The 25,882-nt window shown below is 43.9% G+C and overlaps 1 protein-coding gene across 7 annotated transcripts in view; it reads right to left on the bottom strand.

The window, feature by feature from the left end:
* CRTAC1 (cartilage acidic protein 1) overlaps positions 1-22,623 on the bottom strand; it is a 43,296-nt gene extending 20,673 nt beyond the window's left edge. For 5 of the 7 annotated variants that reach the window (XR_015794391.1, XM_088132047.1, XM_088132044.1 and 2 more), the window contains exons 1-12: positions 22,493-22,623; positions 16,401-16,603; positions 9,179-9,375; positions 7,013-7,143; positions 6,016-6,172; positions 5,034-5,168; positions 4,291-4,436; positions 3,697-3,833; positions 2,954-3,036; positions 2,060-2,160; positions 1,763-1,931; positions 193-341 (exon numbers count right to left, since the gene is read on the bottom strand). Coding sequence is in view for 6 of the 7 variants with exons in the window: in XM_088132047.1 (XP_087988173.1) it covers positions 193-341; positions 1,763-1,931; positions 2,060-2,160; positions 2,954-3,036; positions 3,697-3,833; positions 4,291-4,436; positions 5,034-5,168; positions 6,016-6,172; positions 7,013-7,143; positions 9,179-9,375; positions 16,401-16,603; positions 22,493-22,546 (1,662 nt within the window). In the remaining variant the exon portion in view is untranslated. Of the gene's footprint in view, positions 1-192; positions 342-1,762; positions 1,932-2,059; positions 2,161-2,953; positions 3,037-3,696; positions 3,834-4,290; positions 4,437-5,033; positions 5,169-6,015; positions 6,173-7,012; positions 7,144-9,178; positions 9,376-16,400; positions 16,604-16,742; positions 17,142-22,492 lie in introns of all 7 variants that reach the window. The other 2 variants (XM_025169154.2, XM_088132045.1) reach the window with 2 other exon arrangements.
* Positions 22,624-25,882: the final 3,259 nt, after the last annotated feature.

Genomic DNA, 25,882 nt, shown 5'->3' with positions numbered 1-25,882 from the left:
AAATTGGGTGGAAAACCACTCCCTTTTATTTTATTTTAAAATCATTATTATACTTCTGCTAAACAAGCATGCTGATATTGGTATCTTGTTTCTTGGGACCCATTTAGCTTCACTGCTTTCATTATGGAGGAAATGAGTTGGCATTCCTTACACTGAAAGCCCAACTTAAATTGGCTTAATTGTGAAGCTTACCTCAAGAGGAAGTATAATGGTGGGTGACCCTGGTGTGTCCTGGGGATAGAGAATTTCCAGTACAGAATTGGTCTCAGTGCTCACTACAGCCCGGCTGACAAACTTGCCATCTGGCCAAGTCACTTCCAGGCTGCTAGGCTCATCCTGTCCTACAAGGAAGAAGCACAAGGAATTGCTAAGTAATGGAGAAAACTGCAGCCAACATAAAAAGAGGAATGGCTGTTAAAAACCACCTTTCCTTCAATGTTCATGCTTAGTTTTCCTCCTCCCATATTTTAATAGCTGTTCCCAACAGAGATGAAAGAACTTGAGATGTGATGGGGTTGTATCCTTCCATCTACCACTCTGTGCCAAGACCAGCAGAAATGTGGAACATTTGGGCATATAGGCCCTTTGAATTTCTGAGCCACTTGACTTCACTTACAGCTCAATCTAACCTGGCAATGCCCCACTAAACCAAGCTACCTCAAGGATGCAGAAAAGTAATGAGGTGTGGAGAAATGCAGTGCCTTCTGCAGAAACAGCTGGAGGAACAAATCAGGGCTTCAGTATTATGCAAACTCTGCTCTCTGGGAATGCAAATTACTATTAACACCCTTTATACTCTTGATGATATATCAACTATTGTTAATACATAAGACAATAAAATTAGCTTGCTAAATATTTTCAAAGAAAAGGGCTATGGTCTAGAAATAGGCTTTAGTGCAGCTGTGGTTTAGCATCTGCGGATCTCTAGAAATGTAGGGGGCTGCTACAGCCCTTCAAAAACTTGCTGCTGAATTAGCGGTTTTAATGTGATAGAATTGGGAAATCATCTAAAAATATGAGTAACCATATTAAGTATTTTGGTTCTGACCACACCTACTTTGGGGGATATACTACACGGTCTTTGGTCTGTGAAAGGTTGTACATTGTTGCTTTCTTGTAATGTAGATTCTTCAGTATGCATTACAGAGGTTAACAGAATTGGAGGAATGCAAGGATGAGGCCCTGAACTAAAAAGTTTTAAAGGGGTAGAATGATAAGGACATAAGTTAGTGAAAGGACAGAACTGATGCTTTATCTAATTTACAGTGTTTCTGGTGACGTTTGGTGAGCATTAGGAGGGATGAGAGGCAAAGAAGATCCATTAAAAAAAACTAAAGCACCTATACTGGTCACAAGAAAGCAAAAACAAAGTCCATGTTAAGGCAACGCCTTTCTTAGACTAAGTTAAAATTTATAAAATAGCATGTGAGCTTTTGAGTTTTCAAGAACTCCACATAATCCAGAAAATAAAAGAAGCAGTGGGGAACAGGGTGGGGAAATATTAACTGAAGTTTGCTAATAACTGATCCATGTTTGCAACAATTTCAGGGTCATAGGCAGATACAGCACTTGGATCCTACCAAATACAGAGATGGTGTTAGGTTGCACCAGGCTTCTCTCTCTCAAATTTGATTTGGAAGGAGAAATAAGCAAGTGATAATTGTGCATTATTGAGCTAGATGGCAGAATGGCAAGGGCAGAGAGATCTGGGACCACCCACCGCTCTGCATTCCAAGCCCTGCCTCCACCCCTCCTCACTCACCCAGGCCGAAATGGGCAACAGGCTCCATCTCACACAAGTACCCAGACCCTCCATCAATGATGCGCAGATGGGCACCACTGTGCCGCGTGAACAGCACCACTTTAGCACCACGAGCAAATGCCCCAAAGCGTGTACGTGGAATCACCCGCAGCCAGTTGTTGCCAGCACCCTGTGGAGATGGACAGACAGACACAGCCGAAGGATGAAGTGGTCATGGAACTGAGGAAGGACTTTCATGCTTGTTGACAGGTAGATTTGATTTTAAACGTATTAACAGAGGTACCTTTCTAAACCCACCTCACTGACTTTGAAGACTGAGAGTGGCTGTGCCATGGATTCGCCATGTGAAAGAATTAAATCCAGCTTCCCATCACCATCAAAATCTACCACCGCACCTCCTAAAATAATATAATCTCAGTAAGGAAATGTATCTTTGGTCATCATTTTTGTGAAAGGGCCACATGATTTAGTGGCAATATTGAATGATATAATGCCCAACATGAGAAAAATCAGAATATACTTTCTTCATTTCTGTCCTTGATTCCATTCAATTTCCCTGCAGTGGTGTTTTCTGTGACTATTTACTCCACAGGCACCTTCTCTTCCTAGTGCCAAATCCTCTATTAATCAGATAGTTTCTGCTACTGATACTCAGGAATTAAGTCTCCTGGCTGTTGATAGGAACCACACACAAAGGTCACTCTTTTCTTCCTTCATATGCTTTAAGAGGCAGCCAATCATGGGAACAACCCATAGGCCTTGGGGTCAGGTCACATGGATGTTTTGTCTCTGAGCCTAAAACAAATAATTATGCTCTTGTTATGGTGCATCACAGGACCCAGGTGGCAAGATCTGCCAACCTCTCCCTTTCTCCCTCAAACATCTGCAGTATTTGCATATGTTCATTGAGTGTTTACAAAATACAGATCCCATGCAAACATTGTATAAATACACTATTATATAAAACCATTACACTCAGAATCTGACATTTCCTAACTGTGCCACTGCCCAGCAACCTAGATATCTAGATTTTCCTGGCACAGAGAGGGGTCACCGGTACACAGTTATCACTGGCAGAAGGTCTGTCCCAATCATTGCCAATAGGTTACAGCAACCTCTTTTATATCTGTGTTATTCTTGCTAAGTGATACATGATAATCATGCTCCACAAAAGACATCACAATGATTCACCTGTGCCACGCCCCTCTGGTTCCACAGCATCACCAGGGTTTAGTTCTTCAATAGCTGGGTCAGCATGTTCTCGGCGGACAACCCTGCAACAGCGAAGGACTGTAGTAATTAATGTTGTCCTCCCAGAACAGGGCCTTAATTTTGCAAGCCTATTTCTGGTGGTCACCACCCTGAATCACAGCCTAAGTCTGCTTTTGCCACTGTTCTTTTCTCCGGAAGAGACCTTGCACATTTGCAAAATGATAAATTTGGCATGGACTCCCTAGACTTGCCATATGCTGCTGCTATCACTTTATTAGTCAGAGAAATGTAAGCAACTCTGTTTAACAAGCCATTGATTGCCTACAATTAATGGGAACTGTGCATAAGTGCTAATTAGTGAAAGCCAGACCTCCAGGGATGTGGTCTAGGCAGAATAGACTGCTGTATCAGTAGTGAGATAGTCACAACACTGTCAGCTGTATAAAGAGTGGCTGGAACTGAATGGGCCCCTTTCCATTCTGGTGGAACCATTTCACTCCTGTGGATTATATCATAGGAGAGCAAATGACAATGTATAATGGATCAAGAATTATCCCTCCCAGCTCTCTCATCTCGTTCTTGGTTTGCATGCAGAGCTTTTTAAAGACATGATGATTTCCACCAGACTATGCTGCTGGGAAACCTTTCCTGCAGTGCCCAGGGCCAAGCAAGATGGGGAGCCCACTGCCCCAGCCTCTGGTGGCCCTGCGGCTCTCACCCACCGGAAGAGGCGGTTGGCAGATGAGCCACGATACGCGATGTTGTTGAAGAAGACTTCCAATTCCTGGTCATTGTCAAAGTCAGCAGCGATGACAGTGCGGACAGGTGATGGCATGGACAGTTTGGGCGTGGCAATGTCCTGGGGGAAGGATGGGGATTAGTGGGACAGGGCTTGGGCTTGTAGAGGATGTAAAGATTAGGAATAGATTTAGGCAACTGGATATATTATAGCTGGGCTGAAAAGTAGGGAGCTAATGAAGTGCAGCAGGAGATGTTAAAAGACTATATAGTTTCATGCAAGGAGTTTTCTTCTGCTGATGGCTAGAAACCAAGATGAGGAAAATGCTGCCAGATCTACATTGCAGGAATAAGGAGCATTCTTGAGCTGTGAGATAATCCTTCAAAATAAGGAATTTCAGTCATCCAACTGGGGTAGAGACATCAGTCTCTTTGGTGATTGGATCTAATCTTATGTGCTCCATTCTTTCTTACATTATTTCATTACTGGAGTCCCCACATCCCCTTTCCCTGCTCAGAGCCCAGGACATTCCAGGCATATACTGGTTTTGGACTTCTCTTTTCCAGATGGCACTTACCCGGAAATGGATACGCCCACCTGCATTAATCTGCAGATAGAGCCGGTGTGGTCCATTCCAGTTACCATAGATTAGGTCAACTTTGCCATCACGATTGAAGTCAGCCAGTGCCACTCCACGACCATGCTGGTAGGGATCATCCAAGCCTACAAGAGGATGACAGGGAAGTCAGCAGGATGAACATTCCCATGTACTATACCGAACTGAATCCTCTGCTGTTGTGGAGCTCAAGGAATTCAGGCTCCATAGTGGTGGTGGACAGAAGAGGGTTTTCTGGCAGATAGTGCTCCTCACTGAACTTGCCAGTGACAACAGGGCCATGGACAAAAAGAATTACAGATTGTGTGGTATGGCTAGTTGAGTAGGCAACTGAGAGACTGGAAATCTGCTATTTCACTTTCCCCCACCCGATCTCCTTCTCTCCTTCCAGCCAATGTGTTCCTATTCTCTTGATGACATGGAAGGAATGTTTCTAAAGAGAATAGGTGTCATCAGCAGCACGGCAGTGATGGATGCCAGCCTGACATCTCGTTAAACTCCAGTGATCATCAGCCAGACGCTAAATAACTGGTGGCTGAGCCTGGGTGCACTTATTATCCCCCTCCTTTCCCAGGAGCAGGCAGGGTGGGATAGAAAGAAATCTCAACTCTACTAGGATTTACAGTGTCCAGCAGCTACATAACCATTTTCATCTTGTAAGACACGCCCCCCCTCAAACGCCCTCACCCAGGCTGTATACTCACCAGTACTGGGTGCTACATCAATGAAGGTACCATCACCCTGGTTCTGAAAGAGGAAGTTGGCTCCGTTCTCATTATCACAAAATATGTCAGAGGCAGCTTCACTGAGAATGGGACCCACCGCTATGCCCCGACCCCCTGGGAACAAGAGGAGTGAAAGCTCCAGAGCACCCCCAAACACTGCTCCCTGTGAAGTAGGTAGCTGCACTGGGAATAAATTCTAGCTAGAATGTAAGATCAAAAAAGCCCCACCAGTGGATTCATTCTCCTACTTCCCATCTCTGTCCACAGTTAATCCTATGAATTGATAAACATTAAAATTCACTGTGAGGTTGGTGGTCACTTTTTACCATCAAGTTCCATAATACCCACCTAACTATTTCGTAAGAATTCAGTGCCATAGAGTCTGAATGCTGAACCAAGACCTCTTAAGAGAGACGAGACGAGAATCAGAGACTGATCCAGCATAGTGTGAGGCAAGTTTTCTCTCCATCTCAGAGGTCTGGTTTCTGGAAGCTACAATTTAGCTGGTAACTACTATTGCATTGCCCTAACCCTAGCTGTGTCTGGGCTTTGTAGGATTTTAAGAAATGTCCAATGGAAGGTACTGAAGCAAAATGGTATCCATCACACAGAACTCCCATTTCTTTCCTGCTGGAAGCCATTTTATTTTTTCCACAATGCAATATGGAGAATTGCAGGAAAAACAAAAGTAGGCTGCTGTTCAGATGAAATGCTACCATGGAAAAAACATAAATGACACTCTATGGTACTAGAAGATGAATTTATTCTGAAACTTACGGAGCACAACAAAGGAAAAGCCCCTGGAGGACACTTTGTAAGAGGTCCTTCAAACCTGGGGCTCTTTCTGATCAAAGGTCTCCCCAGTTTATATCCTCAGGTTTTCTTACTGTCCTCTTCAACCTTCATATGTTGAGCTAGCACTCAATACAGCACTCAATACAGCCCTCTGCTTCCCTCATACCTGTGAATTTATTGACTCCAGCATCTGCAGCCACATCATTCAGTGCCACAATGCCACGCTCTAGGTCACTGGCAGCTGTATCCATCTCAATGAGGGCATGAGGACCAACCCTTCCATTGGCATAGTTAGCTATGTAAATGGAATACCGGCCAGAGCCCTGCAGGAAGGAAGGAAGTGGAAACATTTAGCACCTGAGCTCCAATGAAGCATTCCCATCCATACCCCACATGTGGACACAATGGCTAGATTCATACAACACGCAAACCCCCAAACCAGATGAACAAAACACGATTCCTATGTTCCTATGTTCATATATCATGCCCAAATAAACTGTCATGGTGTAACACAACTATCTGGTTCATATAATGAAATGGCTGAGTTCCCAAAACACGCTGAGTCACAAAGTACCCAAGCCCACAGTCTGGCACATTGTGTGAGTGCATCCAAAGGATAGCAGGTCCACAGCTTGATAAGGATGAGTCTGGTATGGAAAACACCATGCCAGTCCCTGGAGCACACAAGCAGAAACAGTCTAGTCAGACATGGTTGTTTTCTTCCCCTTGCTAGGGGGCTTCCAAAAAGAACATGCCAGGCCTTCACATGCCCACATTTGCCCCAGGCTTTTCTGTCAGCCACCATCTGCCCCCTTTTGTTCTCCCATGGCACCCTGATTTAGCAATAATCATTGGAAAACAAACCACGCAAGGTAGAGAGAGAAGAAAATGCAGGTGACAGGGGCATAAATCACCCAGACAGGCGGTGTTTATCAGCAGCACGGCACTCGCCTGGCACTGCAGCCCCTGATGGGAGTCCTGACAGCTGTGGGGGAGGGGGCAGCGCCTGGTCACAGAGGAGCTTGGTGGAGAACAAGGCCTCTCCAAGCATGTTTTCTCTCTTTATGCAGCTTAGATGATGCCTCTTCACTTCCCAACTGCCATCTTCTGCATTCTGAAATGATAGCCTCAGCAATGCCATCTCAGCCTGCCCATGCACTCACCAGCCTGTCCACGCATGCCACGGAACGCCCAGCAAAGCGGCTTGCCACAGCCCGATTCACCTCATCACTCAAGATGTCCTCCCAGTGCCCATTGCGGAACTTGAAGAGTTTATCTGTATAGGTGGCTACACCTGGGGAGGAGAGAGGGGACATCAAGCATCTTATGGCCCCAGGCTATACTCCATGTGAGCATTTTCTCCTGTCAAAGATAGGGAACCAGGCAGAGCTGCACTTTCTCCAGAACCTTAACCGCGTCTTTAGGTAAAAGGGCTCTAAGATTCCAGGGATCAGAGGTGGAAAGATTTGGCATAATCCATTCTGAAACATAATTGCATTGTGCAGATGTGAAATCTCTATGTATATGCAGATGGTGAATTTAGCCATCAGACAATCCCCACCCCACCCTGTCACTGCAAATGGAGCCCTTCTTTATCTTGTCTGCTTTGAGTTCCTGATCGTCAGCCTTTACAGCTTCTCCACTCCAATCCCCTCACTCGGTGAATGTGTAACTGCTAGCCAGGATGCGGGGCTGCGACTGGGACTGCACTGCTGCGAATGCAGCAACCCCAGCAATGCTTAAGGGTTGGTAAGGGAGGTCCAGAAGAACATACTCATTAAGGAAAAATGTGCCAAAGCAGCATGGAGCCATGCACATCATAAAGGGAAAAGGGAAAAGAAAAAATCGATGGCCAGACCCCGACACCAGGAGTAATGTGAATGGCTGATTTAAGGAGTGGGAGTCTTTGGCAGCTGCAAAGCAGTAATTAGGTATGTCAGGAAGACAGATAAGCAGAACCCAGAGCAGGTCGATGAAGCAGGTGAAGGGCCCAGCCCAACTCTGGTAGCAGCAAGGGCCTGGCACTGGTTTTGGCGAGGGAGAGGTCCACAGAGCTCCAAAGAAGGGCTTCGAGCAAAGGCACAGAAGCAGAGTGGGAGGAAAGACAATTGTCATTCCAGGGTTATCACAAGCTATTCAGCGAGAGTCTAGAAGCAGCCAAAATCCAGCACGGAATCTTCACAGAAAAGCCTGTGGTCAAGCAACATTTCCCAGAAATTCCCACAAGCCCCCCTGAAGCTCAGAGAAGAAAAGGGGCCTGTTTTCTGACTGCAATTTCTGTTAAACCTTAAGGAAGGGCTAGGCCTTAGGATTGGGCTGGCAGGGCAAAGATAGCTCTACATATGTGACTTTGGCAAGAGCATACAGTGAAGGGGTCTAGTGCCAGCCTAGCAGTTAGGCAATCATTTTCCCAAAGGAAAAAGATAATGGCAGTGGAATCATAGAGGGTTAGATGCTTCAGAAGTCCACCATCTTTCCTCTATCCTATTCACCTCAAGGAACATTGCCCCAGAGGCACTTGTTCATCCCCTGCAGTTCTAAGCTCTCAGAGCTGCAGTCACTGCTGGCAACGAGAGATGTGGCAAAACCCTGAGTCAGCAACCAAGTCTCTCCACATCCCCCCCCCCCACCCGTCTGCCAGCCCCGCTGCTGCCAGAGAATTGACAAAATCACTCAGCTGGGAAATTAACTCCAGGCTTGAAACATCCCACCCTGGTGGCCAGTGAAGGTCAGGAAACTAAAGTCAGTGGTACAAGGCTAGCAGGTGAAGCCCCAGAGTAAACTATGCAAAGGACAGCCTACATGGTACCACAACCAAGAAAGAAAGACAGCTGAACAGACTCCTGGTCTTCAACCAACCACATCACTATGTGCCCCCTCTGAGAATCACTCCCACGCTTTCTGTCACCTGTTTTGTTCAGTTTAAATAAATGCTGGGAACTAGTCAGTGCTGTTCAAGCTGATAAAATGGGATAATTTTCAGAGGCATATAGTATGTTGTAGTGACAATGACGAAATCCTATTTTGGCAGTGAATGTTAATTAACAAGTTGAAGCCATAGGTTTAATGGGGTCATGAGGTGGAGGTGTCAAAGCATGAATGAGTGAGGATAGCATATGAAGGAGATGCAATATGTAGTCAGCACTGGAAGACTGATGAATATGGTGGGTGAAGTGATACTGATTGGCAGGATTTGAGGGGATGGATATCAAAGTTGGGTGGATATCACAAGATGAAGGAAAATGCATAGGACATGTGAGATGCCTGATGCTTTAATTTGGTTGTCGATGGGAAGTTAAACGTCAGGGATGGGTGGCTTTGACACATACCAGAAAAGGCATTATTGGTGTTTAGGAAGTAAATCTCCTCCCATCCATCTCCATCAATGTCACAGGCTGTCACACCAATTGCATTGCCCTGGCGATCCCTCAGTGCATAGTAGGGGGAGCTGTGTTCATCCACTGCAAGATTCAACAGCCGTCCCCGTGCCTTGTCGTACTTCAGCACTAGGTTGGGTCCATTGTACCTGAAGGAATAGAGAGTAAGGAATGACGCAAGAGTGAGCAGTGAGTAGTTTCAGATACCAGCCCTTCTCAGTGGTTTTCTTCTATCAAAGTGAAGTCTTCTATTGCTGCTAATGCTAGTCCCTCAATTTGGCAGCCAGGCATTCCCACTATCTTCTGTTCTTGAAGAAGAGAAAGGAATGGACCGTAATAAAGAGAACAGTGGTGGGAACCAATATGCTTTCCATATTTTCTAGTCTTTTCCACTGCTCTGCCTTATTAAGAAGCCAGTAACTCAGTCTGAGTTCTAGCGTACTGGATTAATTACCTCCCTGCCTCTCTTCTGCCATAATGAATTTGTTAGATTTTAATGAGCCACAAGGCTCTCAGTAACTGCCACAACTACCTTTCGGTCCCATTCTGTGGGAAAAAGTCAACAGAGAAAAAGGAATAAAGCCACTGTTTTCCTCATGTCTGGTGAACACATCACAAATTTATGAAAAGTGCTTTGAAAGACAGATTTAATACATTAATCTGGTAAGATTTCAAGACACATAATTCACTAAAGTTGATTAAAACCCTTCACAGGACAATGTACAAAGTTTAGGAGAAGGAGTGATGCTTATGAAGTTTAGGATTATATTTTTTAAAATATTAGGAAAGTCTATTTTCTCATCCAGTGCAAAGCAAATGCTACGGGTAAAAATGTTATGCCGCTTACAGTAATACATGTTTAAATCAACATTTTCCTTCACCACAAAACTTACACTGTTGCCTTCTTCCTTCTTCAGATTAGTGAGATTCACTGGGATAAATAGGTTAAAGAAAAAGGATCTGGAAATGGGCTGGATTTTGTGTTTCCTATATTTATGGAGGTAGAGTTCCTTTTCAAAATCTTTTCTGTCCTTAAAGGAGATCAAGGCTGGACCATTTAAAGGGCCAAGCCTGCATCAGAGGCTGAGTTTTGTAATGTGTCAGTGGGTCTATGAAAGACACTTAGTGACATGCTGAAGGATTTGGGGATCAAGTGAGGCACTACTGGGGCTCCTCAGGAAAATGGTGACCAAATGGTAAAGGCCCCAAAGAAGTTTCTTTTTAACTTCTTTAAGACAACTAATGTCTTCAAGATGCAAATAGGTTTCTCCTTTTTAATTCAGGAATCAAGACTTACCTGGAGCTGTATTGTTAAAAGGCATATGACATGGGTTTGACTTGAAGCCCTTGTCAGGGAGAGGCACTGGAAAGATCTCTGATACAGAATTGACAGAAACCTAAATTACTGCAGGATCAGATCAAGAATAGTGCTTTTACTGAGTACTTATCTGTCTTATTAATGGATTTGGCCAAAGTATGCCCTTCCACATGAAACCTCTAACTCTATAATGTATAGAATTCTGTTTGTTTGATTAAGGGAGAGTTCTGAATTCTTTTAGACATCCATCCGTGTTAACATCGCACAATGCAAAGTTGCAGAAACGCCTGAGTGGTTTCATCTGGCAGCTAATGATGTGTGACTCTAATGTGGTTAGCATAGAGTTTGCTAAGGCTGAAAATGTACAGCAGAGAGAGAAAATACAGCAGAGAAGGAGGGCAGGGAGGGGAGTCCTAGGAGCTAGTAATAAATATAGAATTTGGTAAAACCTTGAGGGCAGTATTTGAAAAACCAGGAGAAAACATCTGTCCTGAAAGGAGATCAAGACTGGACCATTTAAAGGGCCAAGCCTACATCAGAGGCTGAGTTTTGTAATGTGTCAGTGGGTCTATGAAAGGCACTTAGTGACAGTATTTGGCTATTGTTGCTGTTATCTTTTGGAATGGAGGACTTTGTAATCTGAAGTAGGAAAAACTGCCTTCAGAAAACATGGTAATCCTCTGTAGGTCTTGTTCATATTTGGGGCAATGTATACACTTTCTGATTCTTCACCCTTTAACAAAAATAGATTCAGACAACACTGGTTTATATTATGGCTGAAATTATTATATAATAGTCTGACTCTTGGAATATTTCATGTACTTGAATAAGAACTCCAAGATCTCCCATATTCTACCTCAATAAAGATCAATGGGAAAGAAATGTTCATGTAATAAAAGCTTAACATTCTTCTGGGTTGTTCCAGCATCTCTTTCAGCATGATATTCTTCAGTTCATTTAAACACTGCATAATTTGAAATGTGCTATATTAGAAAGCACAGTACTGGCAATCCTAGGGTGGAAATCTTCTTTCAAAAGGTTGCACTCTGTTATCCAAAGGTTTCTAAATCTGGGCAGCTGCAGCCTGTGGCTGGATGAGATGCTTTGTTATCCTTTATTAGGAGCAATATCAAAAGGAAATTAGAAATACTGGGTATATTAGATCTGCAAATGATACTTGTAAACTTTGCATAGTTTCAAGATTCTGTTCTGGTGGAAGCAATTATAATCTATTTCTTATTCTTAATCTAGGAAAATTCAACATACAGGTTTTGAGTGCCCTGGCAAAAGAATACTCTGCTACAACTTGTAGGACCTTCCCTGTGCCAGCCTGCCAAGGTACTAAGATCTACTCAGTACTAAGATCTACTCAGCTATGATCAAATCTCCCTTCCACCAAAGTGCCAGCGTTACTACTTTTTCAGTACCAGGTTACATTTTTTGCCCCCTCTGGCATTTTAGATGACTTGTTTATTGTTGTCATAATTGTTTTTTAATGCATTGCCTTTTAAATGTGTTATGATTACATTCTCTTTTGTTTTTATTATATTCTATTCCAATTCTGTCAAGGGGCTTTAAGCCTAAATACCAAAGAAGTCACTATTGTGCCCTAAAGATGTATATATGTATGGGGGGGGGGCAGTTATAGTGCATCTCAGACTAAAGCTGAGGTAGAAGTGTGGCAAAAGCAGAAACTTGTCCTTTTCAGGCTACAAATAAATACACAGAACATCTCAGAACCAGGCTCCAATTGCTCTGCTAAGGCCATAACTGAAGAACTATGTGTCTACTTTAGTAAGAATATTAACAACTTGGTGACAGTTTAGGACTGAGTGATGTAGATGTTAGGTCTGGAATGCACATCCATGAAGGAAGGTCAGAGGAATGATGGGAATAAAAAGGATGGATGGATTCAGGTGAAGTACCCACAGATGAATAAGTTTTCTGGGTAAAGTTCCCTTCTAAGAAATCTGAATCAGTCCAGAATTAATCAGGAATAGGTTGCACATTATTGTTACCCAGAGGAATATCTTACTGCAAAAAGCTTTCCCCCCAAATGGATGATGACTTCCACCGTTCCCAGTGAACTTGGTTGAATTGGCATCCTGACTAGCAATAATAGCACAAATGCATTTAGAGACCATCATCTGGGGGATAGCTACAACCTTTCCCAATTGGCCACTCTCAAAATGTTTTGAACTACCTTCCTCATATTCTCCAATCATATGTTGGATGGGTCTTGTGGGATTTGTTATTTAAAATATCTAGAGGGGACTAAATTAAGGAAAGCTGCAGGGTAGATGTCCTATATAAGGGAAGCCTACAAATCTAAGGAACCATGATTTTATGGCAGTCAGTAAGATTGGGAAAAATGCTGATTCCTGCACCTGGAATTTCATATCATTTACAATTATTATCTATCAATATTTTAAATAATTGCAATGTTATTAGATATGAGATGTGCAGTCCAGCTTTCAGTCTCCTTGTGTTAAAGCACCGGTTGCAATTATTTCAGAAGGGACCATTACTTTCTTTCTTTTAGGAATATTTGAGAATTAGAACTGATTTCTCCAACTTGGAGTCCTTCTCATTCCTAACTCCTGGCTATAGTTAGGGGTGAGGTACTGCAGTCTGACAATTGGAGGGCAGCAGGATGGGGAAGCCAGTATGCTGAAGTCTACATGTGACAACAGCTTCATCAGAATAGCCAGTTCATTACCTGATACTTGTTTGCTTTTGACAGGACTACAAAAATCCTAGATAAAGATTCTGAGGATCCTTTAAGTGCATCTGGACTCATACAGTTCTAATATGTGGCAGGTATTGTTTCCTGTGTGATAACTTGCCTCTTCTTAATTATACATTAATGCACCCTTGGCAAGCATGCACACATTCCTGATTGTTCATTCATGGGAAACTTCCACTTTCTCCATATGCACATTTGTCAATACATGTCCAACATGACCACTCTGAAGGCAAAACATGCTGTTCCTCTTTGAGCAGCTGGCCAGGCTGGTTTCCATTTCCTTCTATCCTTCCTCTTCAAAGGACTGTCAGATTAGGGATGCAAGGAGCACACAGCTGAATGCCTGCTCACTCCTGTGCACCAACCCAAGCCAAGCACACTGTCAATAATGCGACGAAGCACTCCCTCACTCTGCTGCAGCCAATTAACACAATGTCAGGGTGCACACTGAGGCTGTCAGAAGAGCGAGAGAGAAGGTTGCCCCTCCTCAGAGAGAAAGTTTGTTTTTCTTCAGGTCAAACCAGGGGGCTCTTCCACATGTCTGGACTTGCCTAAACCTTTCCTTACCTATGTGAAATACCTGCCCGTCCAGAGTTTTCTAGGCTGAATAAGATAATCTGGGTTCCAAAGCCTCTGTATAAAGCAGCATTCCCAAGCCTACTGTTTTCTAGTTGCACTGGGATTACAATTCCCAGAATTTCCAGGCAGGGGAATTCTAGAAGCTGTCATTACAACACAGCTGGAGGGCACCAAGCTGGGGAAGATCAGCATGAAGAATGGAATGGAACTGAGTTCTCCAACCTGTGTGAAAAGTTAACTAACCAAGGCACGTACACAATATTCAGCATTAACACAGGTGATACGTCAATAAGGGGAATGTTTGCATTTGATACAGGATTCAACGGTTCATTCTCTACTTCTGATGCAAGGGTTGTTGGTTAAGTAGCCAAAAGAGTACCCTACGACACAGAAGGAGACATCTGTAAATTTAAAGTACTGACAATCTGGTCAGTGGGGGGGGAGAAAAAAATGAACTAATTCAGTGATGATTTGACAATTCAGTTTCATGGAATGCTAATTCATTTGGGGGATGAAAAGAGAGAAGACAGGAAGAAGAAATGAAGTGGATGGCATCCAGAACTGTAGATCACATTTCAAAGTTTTGCTGAAAGTCCCTATTGATTCCTAATTTTAAATAATGATAATATGTATTTATTTATTAAATTTATATAACCACCCATCTCACGAGAAGTGACTCTGGCTGGCATACAATAATCAAATAAAAACAATGCATATATAAAAACAACCATTTAAAATATTAAAAAGTCAACACTAAAAGTATAGATTAATTAAAACTAAAATATATACAATATAATCAGGTTTATTCTGCATGTCATGGAAAGGCTCTGTTTGGGAGCTTACATATTAAACTACTGGGAGAAGTCATTCTTCAGTTTGGGGTGGATATTATTAGTATGAGTATGATATCTAGTTGTATGGCTCTACCTCAGCCAAGAAGGAGATATAGTAGAAGTCTTGATCTGGTGCTTGGAGGCTATGAGAAGGTTCCAGCTACAGTAATTTATGACCTTGTCATCTCCTGGTTAGATTGGGATACGCTGTAAATGGGCAGCCCTTGAAAACAACAGAGTATAGCAGAGTAACAACTATTTTATAAGGGCTATATTGGTTCCCAGCTGACTTCCAGCTCCAATCCTGATTCTTTAGGGTTTAGGTCCTTGTTAACCCTGGGACTGTCTACTCCAGATACCAGTTGTCCATCCAATATGTGCTAGCTGATATGATATGCTGCATGTCCTCCTAGGACATGAAGGAAATGGGTGCTTGGAGGCAGGTCTTTTTGGATGCTGGGCCCTAGTCTGGAACAGCCTGCCCATCCAGTCTGGATGACTCCTTCTGTGTTATAGTTCAGGAAGGCTATAAAGATTGTTCTTCCACAGAGCCTGTGTAGCAGCAGGCGGACTGCAGTGTGTGGAGTAGTTTTATGTTTTATTGATATGAGCAACCTTCGAGGAGGTGGCATACAAATGGATCCAAATAAAAACTTGCTAGCCATGCAGCTGTGATTCTGCTAATGAAAGACCCTGCAAAACCTCTGAGACAGAATGCAGCTTCAGGCACCTGAGGTCCCTAGCACCCAAGTGAGGATGAAACAGAAAAATGTGGGACTCCTGAAACTATGGCCCTAGTAGTCCATGTGCTGCTATAGGAATGGAGTGAATAGATGGAAAACAATTTAGCAGGAGTTAAGATTTGCAGGGAAAATCAAGGCCAGGAAGAGATGAGAGAGCTTGGTGAAATGAATTTGGTTACAGAAACAAATTCCCCGTTTTCTAGGAAATCCTAGACAGAAGAGCTTTTCAATGGATATATACTCTTTCCAGCTCAGTGCAGCTGAGACATGTTTTATGAGCAGTACAAGTTGTACAAGTAGTGGCCAGGTATAAAGAGACAGTCCCCTCTGGCACCTATTTCCTAGGTCATGATTCCAACCTGGCCAGGTGGGGGGAGCCGGGGTGGGGGCTGAGAAGACTGCAGGCAGAGGCAGTCAATCAGGGAAATGATGTGGGAGACAGTTAAGTTGTAAGCTTTGAGGATGCAGCTGTACAGTAGCTCTACTGAAAATGCACATTCACATCTGCAACTGAACCATTGCACAGATGTTACTTCTGGTTTATTTCAGGGGCTCCACACCAACCTTTGCATGTCCTAAGAGCAAAGTGGAGTATGCATACACACACTTTTCCTTCCTTTTACAGCCTTCCCCAACTTAGTGCCCTAAAACCAGATCCTGCTAACTGGGAATGATAGGAGTTTTAGTCCAGAACATCTGTAAAACACCACAAAGATAGCAATGCCTGAGTTTTTCTGAGAAACAGGGTCTGAATTCACACACTGTATTAAACCTTAATGCAGTTTGTTTGGTTTTGAATTAATATAATACGTGCATCCAGCTATTGTGGTTATAAGGTGGTTTAGGGCTATCAAGCCTAGCCCATTCTTTCTCCTCAAACATGGCTCCTTGGGTGATGGCAGCCCCCCCCCTTCCCACACACCCAGCAACACTCAGCATTTTCCATGGTACCCACCCAGCCACGACAATCTCGAAGTCTCCATCCTGGTCTACATCAGTCACAGCCACGCCATAGTTGAGCTGAGTTGGGTTGCTGTCATAGTCAGGGGGAAGGATTTGATCCGTGACTGCTGTGAATATGGGTTTACTGCGCTGGGATCCTTCACCAGGCCAAGGCAGAACCAAGCTCCACAACAGCAGTAGCAGCAGCTTTGGCACCTACAACAGAGAGGCATGTGGCTACATCACCCATTCATCCAGTTGCTGGAAAGCATTGTTTTCCATGCAGGAATCCTGTAACAGACTATAAAACTATGGAAAATCTAGCTTGTTTTTTGCCCATTTCACTGCTACTTACCCTTGCAGGTAGTCTTTGGCAGGGATCTGATATAGCCATCCTGTTAAATTCTTAGGGCAGAGCTGCCACCACCCCTTGCAGAACTGGGCAGGCAGTTTTGGAGACTTTGGTTTGGTTTGGGATTGGCCAGCAGTTGTCTACTGCTCAAGTACCAATACAGATGTTGTTTGTTTTAATCCAGTGTAGGCAGGGAACTTCTGTTTCTTAATCTTCTGAGCTTTGGGGGGGAAGCGCTGGAATGCTAGATCTATGGCAAATCTGAGCTGGTGCCAAGAGCAGGATGTGCTGACACTATAGTTCGTACCAAGCATCTAGTTTCAGGACCGAAAGTGAATTCAACTGCCTCAGAATTCACACTGGGATGTGAAACCATATTTGCTTCAGAGTTCCACATCCCTGCTGAAGAGAAACAAAAAGACACTAGATTAGACTATTAAATCTCACATTTACCCTTCATTCATCAGAATTAAAAGGAAGAGAAAGGCCCTTAATCCATTCCTTCAAGAAAAGTGTCCTATCTCTCCCCTTTGATTCCATCAAAGGGCAAGAGTTGATTTTGTTGCTAGTCTGAACTAGAAGATGGAAGGGAAAGCAGCTATAAAAGAGTATCAGGGTTTAAATATAGTTTAAACATAGATTTAAACATAGATGCAGTGATGTGAGCAAGAATTTAAATAACATCACATTTCTGTTCTAAATTGATCACACCCTACTTCATAACCTTCCAGTAACTGATTAAGCATGATAAGGCCAGAAGATCTTGAGGGCCGTCTAGTCTGCTTCTTGAGGCAGGCTCCTCTTAATATTAACGTGCTTCCACAGAATGTGTGTTGCTCCCTCCTATGGGATAGGCCATGCAAAAAATGAGAATGGCAGGAAATAAAGCATCTTGTGCCACAGATCACCTTTCAATTGAAGGTAGACTCTGAGATAGGATCAGCCTCCTTTACTTCCTGAGAGGGCATTTTCTCAATGAGATTAGTTAATCCCTAAAACAGATGAACATCTCTCTCCTCATTTGTACACACAACCAGAGTAGTTAAAGCTTAGTAAAGAAGGCACTTCTTCATTCTGTCAGTACTCGCATATGGAAACTCTTATATCTTATGTTAATAAGCATCTTTCCTCCCTCAGCCAGGGCTGTCAGCTTGGAGTATTCTTATAATCAGTATTGTAGGTTAGAATCAATAGTGCCTTTAAAGTCCCTTGGGATGAAAGAGTGAAGGGGGAGAAGCCAACCTTTTCATCATGTTTTATCCATCCTGATTGTGTGAATAAGAAGGTTGTCAAAACGCATTATGGAATAGGTAATCTGTCTTATGAACATTTCTACAGATAATATCTCATTAGCTCTATTATTGGCCTTTGGGGACTGCCCCAACCCCTATTAGCAGTACCCTGTGTTATTCACACTTCTAGAAAACAGATATTAAGATAACTCTTGCAAATCTTCCTGCTGGATCCAAAACCAGAGTTGGGCTTGGACTCTTGGGAGTACCCAATCTACCGATACTGACAGGCAGATGGTACTACAACTAGGCACGTCCCAAGCTTTTTCTCCTCCTACTCTAAGATCAGCTAGATCATATTATCTCTAAGACTTCATTGAAATCACCATATGCTCAAAATTATTCTCTGAAGAGGTAATGGATGAAATTTATCTATTTCATTATGCTTTACAATAGAATGTAGGGATGCAGAATTCATGATGTGGCCTGAAATACAGGAAAACTATCCAAAACAAAAACTGAAAACTAGTACTGGACTGAAAGCCTCAGTAAGGTCAAACTTGGTTATTCTTGTTATATAGGGCAGGAGGCACCTGGTGCAAATAATTACAATTAATTATGATTATTATGAATAGTTGTGATGTAACATACCAGAAGCTATCAAGTTCAATCCTCTCATCAGGAAAAACTCTACCTACTCACTTTAGAAACAGTGAAGGAACCATTGGCTAGCTGATATACGTCTATAGGCCTGATGATTAGGTGGGAAGTACAAGAGCAAAATGCATCTTTCTTGTGTTCTTCCACAGCAAAACAATCCATCATACAAAGCTGGTAGCTGGTACTATCCTCCAGTTTAGGCTCAGATTAACTCTTCATTAAAAAGGTTTCCATAAACATAGGATGGTAACAGGCGCCTGGTGACAAAGACAACGTGTTCTTCTGTCGGGCTCCCAGCATTTGGCTTGAGCTAATTAAACTCATACATCAGTGTGCATTTCTAGATAGATCATTAGGGAAATGGCCATTAATTAAGTTGCCTTCCTAAACACGGACAAACATGCACTCAGAGCTTGCACCTGTGCACAGGCAGTCAAGAAAATGTATTTGATCCTTGTATGTAACCCCTGTTCTTCCTCTTGTGGGATTTCAGCTTTCCTCTTGGACCAGATTTTCATGCTCCTGATGCTATCAGATAAGGCTGCTGAATACATTACAAAATCCATATATGGAAAATAGTTCTGTTTAGGCTTATTCTGAACAGTTTCCAATAGTTATGGAGGAAAACTGATTAGGAATCATTATCATGGTTGGGGGGATTACCCTCCAATAAATTTCACAGAAAAAGAACACACATTAGAAATAAATCTCACCACCCACCCCCAAATTTCATTTTTGCCATAGTCCTGCATTACAGTCTACACACTATTTTCCTAGAGATTCTAATACAAATCTACGCAACTTGTGCCCTGGCATTAGCCCCTTCAAAAGCATTGCAGTACAATTCTCATTAACCTTAGGCAGCACATCTTGCTGGATGGGGATGACTGGGATTTGGACCCCAATATACCTGAAGAGTATCAGGTAAGGGGAAGTTAGCATAATGGATACTATCTCCCATTTAAAGCCTTTAGAACTTTCAAAAGGGAACAGAATGCATGATGGGAGACCCAGAGGTGAACTAGTCCCAGGGTGGCTGGTGGTGTTTCTAGTCCAGGGGTGAACAACGTGACAAGTGCACCATTGAACATGTGAATGTCTCCTTCAGTCCTACTGGGTTCCCTGACTTGATATCAATACCATCAATCATGGGTTTTTTTTCAATTAAAACATTAAACTGAGAATCTGGCATGTGGCAAAGCAAGACATCAGCCTCCAGCATCATCACTATTTCAGTGAGTGCCTCTAGTCACCTATGGTCTTCAAACTTACTTAGAAAATAAAAATGGTAGGTGGCAGCAGCCCAGGGCTTTATTTAGACATGAACCTCCCAGGCAAAAAAATCCCAGAGCAAAAGTGAAACTTAGGTTGTGGAATAGAGTATTCTGGGTTGGTGGGTGGGGCCAAAGGGAGTAGTGGGGAGCAATTTCACACTTGTCTTTTATTAAATTGGCAGTTTGTGACTGATGAAGCTCACCATGGCAGCCATTTTGTGATATTGTTCATGACATGACTCAAAATTCCCAATGGGATTACTGGCCCCCAAAGGTTGCCTATCCCTGTTCTGTTCTCAGGTTTCAAGATTTTATCCCCTGGGTTGGGGGCAGCAATTCAGCAATCAGCTGTCGATATGCCTGCAGAAGTCACTGTAGGATGCCCATGGAAAAGCTGCAAGTATCAAGAGAGCAACATGACATGGTAAAGGAACAGCAGGGACATACTATGAAAAGCAGGGAAAATTTTCCCCCCACCCCATGTTCGAACAGGATTGTATAGAAAAGCAAGAGGCTGAAGCGAGGCATTCATTTGCTGTCAACTGTGTTGTTTTTGATCCCTTCCCTTGCCTCTTCAGTTCAGTTCTGAAAATGGAGGATATTGATAGGTTAAGAAGATTCAAGATTAAATCCAGTTTCTTCTTGAACCAACCAGGGTCAGAAACAGTCTTAGGCGTCTGCTAGCATTCCAAGGTACAGACATGATTTTGGGTGCCCTTGGCAGCTGGAAAAAAAATAGCGGACGCCATTTTGTTCTTGTTGTGGACATTGATGGAAATCACCTGCATGACTTCATGCCCTACACATTACCATTTTCTATTATGCCAGGAGGTCAGCTCTTACATGGAGAATGCAGTGTAGACAAGAATGCCCATTCTGAGCCTACGCTGAAGCAAATTTGCCCCAAACACAAGACTGTGATAATAGTTGGATCCCGCTTTTGTAACCTGATGGTCTCTAGTTTGTTAGTCATATGGTTCCAGGTTCTGAATGGATGAAAAGCTTCTAAAACATTAGTGTCTGGTTCAGGGATATGTACTGCCAAATTACAGAAAAGGCACTTCAGGAGGGTATGTCAGCAGCTGCATATTTCCATGACTTTCATGATCTCTTAGGGTGTGGCCGATTACACTGCTATTCGTACCCACATATGCAGAAACCAGAAGGGTTGATGACAACAGATTTCTGTATGTTGGGAAGATACTGGGATTTGCATAACATTCTAACACCATGCAATAATCCCCAAATAAATACATGCTTTGATTTCTTGCCATTGGCTGGGAGGGGGAGGGGGAGCAGAGGAAATTGCCTGTGATTTTCTCACGACAGCAAAAACAGGTTCTCCTAGCAAATCCTGGACTTTCAAATGAGTGGCCACAGCAGAACTAAAAATTTAAGTGCACCATTGCTGTGCATTAGCAAGTAGTTGCTGTTCCAGACTTTCTGCTATTTTCCTAAATGTTAGTTGAACTCCTATGGAACCACATCTCCATTATATACGCTTCTCCAAAAGCCTCACAGTGGCACAGGGCTTCCTGCCTCATTGTGGACTAGTGACATCACTAGGTCACAGAGTCGTTATCCAAATGCATTCCTACATCCTTCTCAGTGACATCATGATGGTTCAGCCAATGACTTGTGCTGACATCAACTGAGCTAATAAACCTTACAAGATGCCAACCCACCATATTCTTGTTCAAAGTGCAGACTGAGTGCAAACAGATTCAGCCCAACAAAAGCATGGCATCATAAAATTCGAGTTTGAGCCTCAGTTATGGCCCAGTATTGCTTCGGGTTCCAATTCTGTTTTTCTGGAGCCACTAACAAGAAAGGGCTACTGGCCTGGCCTGCATTGCTGTCTTTCCAGAGCTTGCTATTCCCAGCTCAGTTCCTGCATTAATACTGCAGGCAAGTGATATTCTTTTCCCCACAAAAGTCAAAGGAATTGGAATCGGACCTATCAGATCTCCAGAAAGCAGCCATAGCTCCAGGGCCCACAGAGTTACACTTCAGAGTTGGAACTGTGCCTCTCCTCGGCCGTGTCAAACTGCAGGGTGTCAAGCCAGCTCCAGCACTGGCACTGCCACCACCAGCAGCTGCCGCCACCAGCAGCACTAGTGCAATTTGGAGAGCGGCAGTCACCTTGGCACTTGGCTTTTGCTCACTGCCGTGAGGCAAGCACTCCAAGAAGCAGCTCCCCGCTCAGGCGAGATCCAGTGTGCCACTGGGCAGCTGACAGCTGTCCCCACCGTGGCTCTTCAGCACATGCCCAACACAGAAAAGGGCTTCCCCGTCCCCACATCTGTCAAACCTCACTTCCACTTCTTACTCCCTAGCTTCCAAAGCCCGGGCTTCTTCACGCAGCCCCTCCCTACCGTTCTCTCCCAGAATCCCACTCCTCAATCCAAATTCCGCCCGCCCGAGTCTCACGTGGCGCTTGACTGTGTCCACATAGTCCCCCCCCGCCCCGCCTCATCCGCCAACTCGCAACTTTTCTTCCCCACCCAACGTCTCCACCTCTTTGGGAATTTGGGAAAGTTTGCTTCGGTCGGTGTGTACACAGTGGGCAGGGAACAGTTGTACTCACCGGGTAAGTGGGTTGCGGTGGCAGCTCCATGCCTGCCAGCTGGCCGCGAAACATCCCGGGCAGGCGGGCGGATTGCCCGATCCCGTGCCGATGCCCGTAGTGTTGGTGCCCGCCCGCCCGCTCGCTGGCCGCCGCCGCCGCCGCCGCCGCTGCTGCTCTAGAGGTCCTGGCGCACCTGAACGTCTATCTCTCCAGCTCTATCAAGTCAGCAGAGCGAGCGCCTCCTTATGTAAAGGCTTGTGGCCGCGAGGCGACCAATCACTGTGGCCCGAGCACAGCAGGCGCCCAATGGCAACGCCGGGAGGTGGGGCCTCCTGGCACTGATTTACTACCTGGAATTGCAGGGGAAGCGCGGCCAGGCAGCGCCGATCGATACGGAGCCAAACTGTGACGGGCGGTGAGGCTGGGGTGTGTGTGTGTCTGTGCACGCGTGTGAGTAGCAGGGGGAGGGAAGCAGCATTCAAGAGCAGGCGTGCAACCTTTACAAGGGAGCAGGTTTGTCTGATCGGAGTAGCAACCATTAAAAGAAGCCAGAGGGCATTGCCCCGACGACACCACGCTTGTAGCGCTGGCTACAAAGAAGAGCAGGGCATTGAGTGGGCGTGGGTTCGCCTGTCCTGCGCCTTCCCGACGCCCATTTTGGCCAGACTATCTTCTATCCCATTTCTTTCACGTGAAGAGAAGATCGGCGGAGACGTGCCGTGGCTGGAAGGTGGAGATGTTGTCTGCCAGGATGAATGAAGCAAAGCCGGGGGCCCTCGCCTTCCAAGGATGGAAGAGGGAGGTGGGCTTGCCAAGGGGCTGTGGTCTTGGGAGAGCAGTGCTAGCTCCTCCCCCAGTAAGAACAACCCTCTCCTCCTGCTGCTCCTCGTCTCCCGGGCAGCACCCTCCGCTGCGCCCAATATCCCCGGACGTTCGCTCTCGCCACCGCCTTTCCTGTTAATTCTAACACCCGTCGTAGTTGTCCCTATGATCTTCCTCACACGTGAGCTGCTGCCCTGTGTCTCCACTGCTTCACAAGTTTGGTTGAAGATGGGAAAACTTCGGTCCCTCGCTGTTAGTGAGAGAGGAGGGAAAGGATGGAAGATAGGACCTGGAGCTCGCTCGAGCTTCCACTCTTCCCATCCCAACTAGCAAGGTTTCCTTAAGCAACAGGCTCTGTATAAATGTCATCTTGATGGCCAAAAGGGGAGATGCCTGTCTTCTTCCTGAGCCCTTGCTTCCTTTGGCTGGAAGCTGATTTCCAAGTTCTCAGCACTGTGGGCACCATACCCGATAACCGGGCAAATGTGCTCTCTTTCAGTTCCCTTATTTTTGGCTTCTATGTTTAGGCTGCCTAAGCACATTAGACTTGATTCTCTGTGTTGGAGGGCATATTATTCAACGCCCCTGCATCATACTGTGACATGGTTAGGTTAAGGACATTGGAAGCACAGTTTTTCTAAGATCCCCATAGCTTGGTGCTAGTGGTTGGAACCAGTCATGAAATGTTCACTACTGGAAACATACTTCCCTCTTCCCAATGTGTAACTGGTGAATAGGAAAATTTTCATCTTAGGTTTTTGAAATTGTCTCCTGATGCCAAAAAGCAGCAAGCATTCTTGGAGATTGCATTGGGTTAAAAGAGTGTTTGAAGAAACTCTTTGAGGCCACATGTGCAGCTACTATTGAAAAGCCTTTCCTAATCTGGCACCCACTAGATGTGTTGAATTATGATTGCCTTCAGTTTCAGTTGACGTGGGCATTGGCTGTGCTACAACTCTGCTGTTAGTGGAACTTTGGGGAGAAGAATGAATGCCTCTCCAGAATCATGTGTCCTAGTCTGACCAGTGCCATGTGAAGCCCATTTTGAAGACCAGGGCACTTCACAGTAGAAACAAATCAGCTAAGAAAATGGCCATGATATAAAACATGAGAATAGATCTCTGATCCCTAATAGCTTAGTTTTGCTACCAAACTCTTCAGTTGCACTGCAACTTCTTCTGAACCAGGTATGGAGCTTAATGAGTGGGTAAGGATAAGACCCCACATCTCTAATGTCAATAGCACATCAAAGTTAACTGGTGCTTTTTTCAGTTCCAGTCACATAAACCATCAGAAACCCTATTGCAATGCCTCATGTATTATAATTCCCCGCATATATACAGTATCTGTTGGGAAAAAGCATCATTATGTTAGGATGCTTCAAGTATAGCACAAGAATTCTTTTTCTCTTCTTTTTTACATCAGAAATACATTGACCAGATGTGTAATGTGTCAGTGGCTGAATACGTGCAATGGAAATAGTAAGAGATCATTCATTTCTGAAGCAATCATATTGGAGGCCTTTGAGTGAAATGTACCCAGTGCCCTCTTCTATAATACAGTTCCATTTCCAAGTAGTCCAGTCAGCTGCCAATGCTAATTTACACAAATTTGCTTCTCTGCTTACAAGTATGCTATGTAAATTCACAATGATAAGCACCAGATAATAATATGGTCTTTCAAAAATGTCCCTGCACTTTTAACTATATGCAGAGTCACTGATCTTCCTCCCACCTCTAATCTAGCCATCAGACATTTCACTCTTATATATTATGATAAAAACATGTGATTACCAAGGGGTTAGCTCATTAATCTGCTGCAGCAAAAACAATAGTGTTGTAGTGTTAGCTTTATTTAATTTACTATAGTCCACTTCATCAGATGCATGACTCTAGAGAAATAAAATTGTATGTCATAGCTGTTACATGCAGAGAGATAATAATTAAGAATAGATTTCTGATAACATATATCTAATAAATTAGACTTTATTACAAACCTTATGCTGCAGTATATTAGTCTTGAAGATGTCACAGGTTCCTTGTTATCAATATGCATGAAATCTGTGTGAATTTTGTTGACTGTTATTGCTGGTTGTCTGGAATGTTTACTCCTCCAAAGTCAAAGGAAGATTTTATTGATCTCACCGGATTCCATGTTTTGCAATGTATACCTGAAATATCTACCCATTTAGAAATAACTGTTGATGTAACTGTTGGTGGAAACTAAAACAAACCTGAAAACTATATTCAAGTATAAGCTCAGCTATGATTTACAATCAATAGGTGGCCAAATGGAAACATTTACTTCTCATGTTTTTTGTGCTTATAACCTGAGTTGCAAACATAATGGCCTACTCTCTTTCAGCAGAGCTACTAGAGAATGGGATTTTTCCCTAGTATGTCAAACAGCTGCTTTTAGGGGACAAATTTATGAACTCTTTCCTCTCAGCTAACTAGAGTACAAACACAGTGAAGACTCTTGGGAGAATTTGGGCTGTTTTATACAAGATAGAATTTCCTCCAAAGAAGTAGAGGAGTTTAAGCTAAATAAGGTAATAAACACACATGGAATACATGCACATGTGCA

This window comes from Python bivittatus, unplaced genomic scaffold (genome assembly GCF_059951505.1).
Source record: "Python bivittatus isolate LINGU-HERP-01145 unplaced genomic scaffold, Pbiv_v1 ctg000980_np1212, whole genome shotgun sequence".
NCBI lineage: Eukaryota > Metazoa > Chordata > Lepidosauria > Squamata > Pythonidae > Python > Python bivittatus.
The sequence above is the reverse complement of the archived record's forward strand: the minus strand, read 5'-3'. Positions and strand labels throughout refer to the sequence as shown.